The sequence below is a fragment of the Trachymyrmex septentrionalis genome, unplaced genomic scaffold, assembly GCF_001594115.1.
Source record: "Trachymyrmex septentrionalis isolate Tsep2-gDNA-1 unplaced genomic scaffold, Tsep1.0 scaffold334, whole genome shotgun sequence".
In the NCBI taxonomy this organism is placed as follows: domain Eukaryota; kingdom Metazoa; phylum Arthropoda; class Insecta; order Hymenoptera; family Formicidae; genus Trachymyrmex; species Trachymyrmex septentrionalis.
Genome location: NW_017305499.1, coordinates 168,148 through 169,469, shown reverse-complemented (window position 1 = coordinate 169,469; position 1,322 = coordinate 168,148). Strand labels below are relative to the sequence as shown.

General features: G+C 27.4%; 1 protein-coding gene across 1 annotated transcript in view; it reads left to right on the top strand.

Annotated features, from left to right (window-relative positions):
• Positions 1-487: 487 nt before the first annotated feature.
• LOC108750228 (adenylyltransferase and sulfurtransferase MOCS3) overlaps positions 488-1,322 on the top strand; it is a 2,136-nt gene continuing 1,301 nt past the window's right edge. The window contains exons 1-2 of the mRNA XM_018489557.1: positions 488-752; positions 995-1,208. Coding sequence (XP_018345059.1) covers positions 554-752; positions 995-1,208 — 413 coding nt within the window. The 5' untranslated portion in view covers positions 488-553. The remainder of the gene's footprint in view (positions 753-994; positions 1,209-1,322) is intronic.

Sequence of the window (1,322 nt, the reverse complement as noted above, 5' to 3'; positions counted from 1 at the left end):
GAGAGAGTTAGGTTCCATAATTATAAATTTATATTTTAATTATATATGTATTTAATATCATATAACTCCTTTTCAACAGTATTCAAGCAATAATAATAATTATATATATATATAATATAACAATAATAATAATAATTTTTTATTATATTATATGTCTGATTATTTTAGGCATATATTAAAACGCTCTGCTATTTTTACGCGCTAAGAAAGTTTGCATTACTACGCATGTGCGATTTCTCCACGTGATCATGATATATATCATGCACGTGATAAATAAGACAAATTTTCTAACCTCAAAAAATGTTACTTTTCATACAGTTAACTTTATATAAATAATTCTTTTTTACGATTGAGTATATAGATCGAGTCTATATATTACGTCCATTTTGATTCAAGTCTAGATTTTATTTTAAATATTTTTATATTAAATATTCAAAATTATTATTGATATTTTTTATTTCACATCAATAATTATTATCATCTATTCTTTTGTATAACTAAGTTTAAGGAATTAAAAAAAGTAAAAAGGTAAAGTTTTGAAAATCATCACATAATGGATAATATATCGATAGATATAAGTGAGGACGAATTAGTAGCAGAAATTACCGAATTACGTGAACTATTACGTATGAAAGAGGCTAAATTAACTCATTTGCGACGTGAAAAACAAATTGCCCAAGAATATGGTTTAAACAACGACGAAATTTGTAGATACAGCCGGCAACTCTTTTTGAAAGAAGTTGGTGTGAAAGGTATGCCATAAGACTGCTTATAACATGCATAAAGAAAAGTATAATAAAAATTTCTTAATAAAATATTTTACTATATCTTATATATGACAAGTCAAACTCTCTTATGTATAAAATATTCGTAACATAATTTTATGTACACACACGCGACACACGCGCACACACACACATACACACACACAATGTATAAAAAGAGTATAGTAGGAGAGTACATAATTTTTTTGATAGATTCTCATTTTTTTTAGGTCAAAAGAAGATAAAGGACAGTTCTGTACTTATTGTCGGAGCTGGTGGTCTCGGTTGCCCTGCAGCATTGTATTTAACTTGTGCTGGCGTTGGTTGCATTGGCATAGTAGATTATGATGATGTCGAAATAAATAATCTTCATAGACAGTTATTGTATACAGAAACAAGCGTAGGTACCGCTAAAGTTATCGCAGCAGCAGAAAGTCTTAATCGGTATAACCGCATTATGAATTAATTGTATATTGATTGAAATTAGATGAAAATTGTTTTTGCAGACATAATTAAGTTTTTTGCATGTAATAGTCTTCTTATTTTTTTTCACATTTA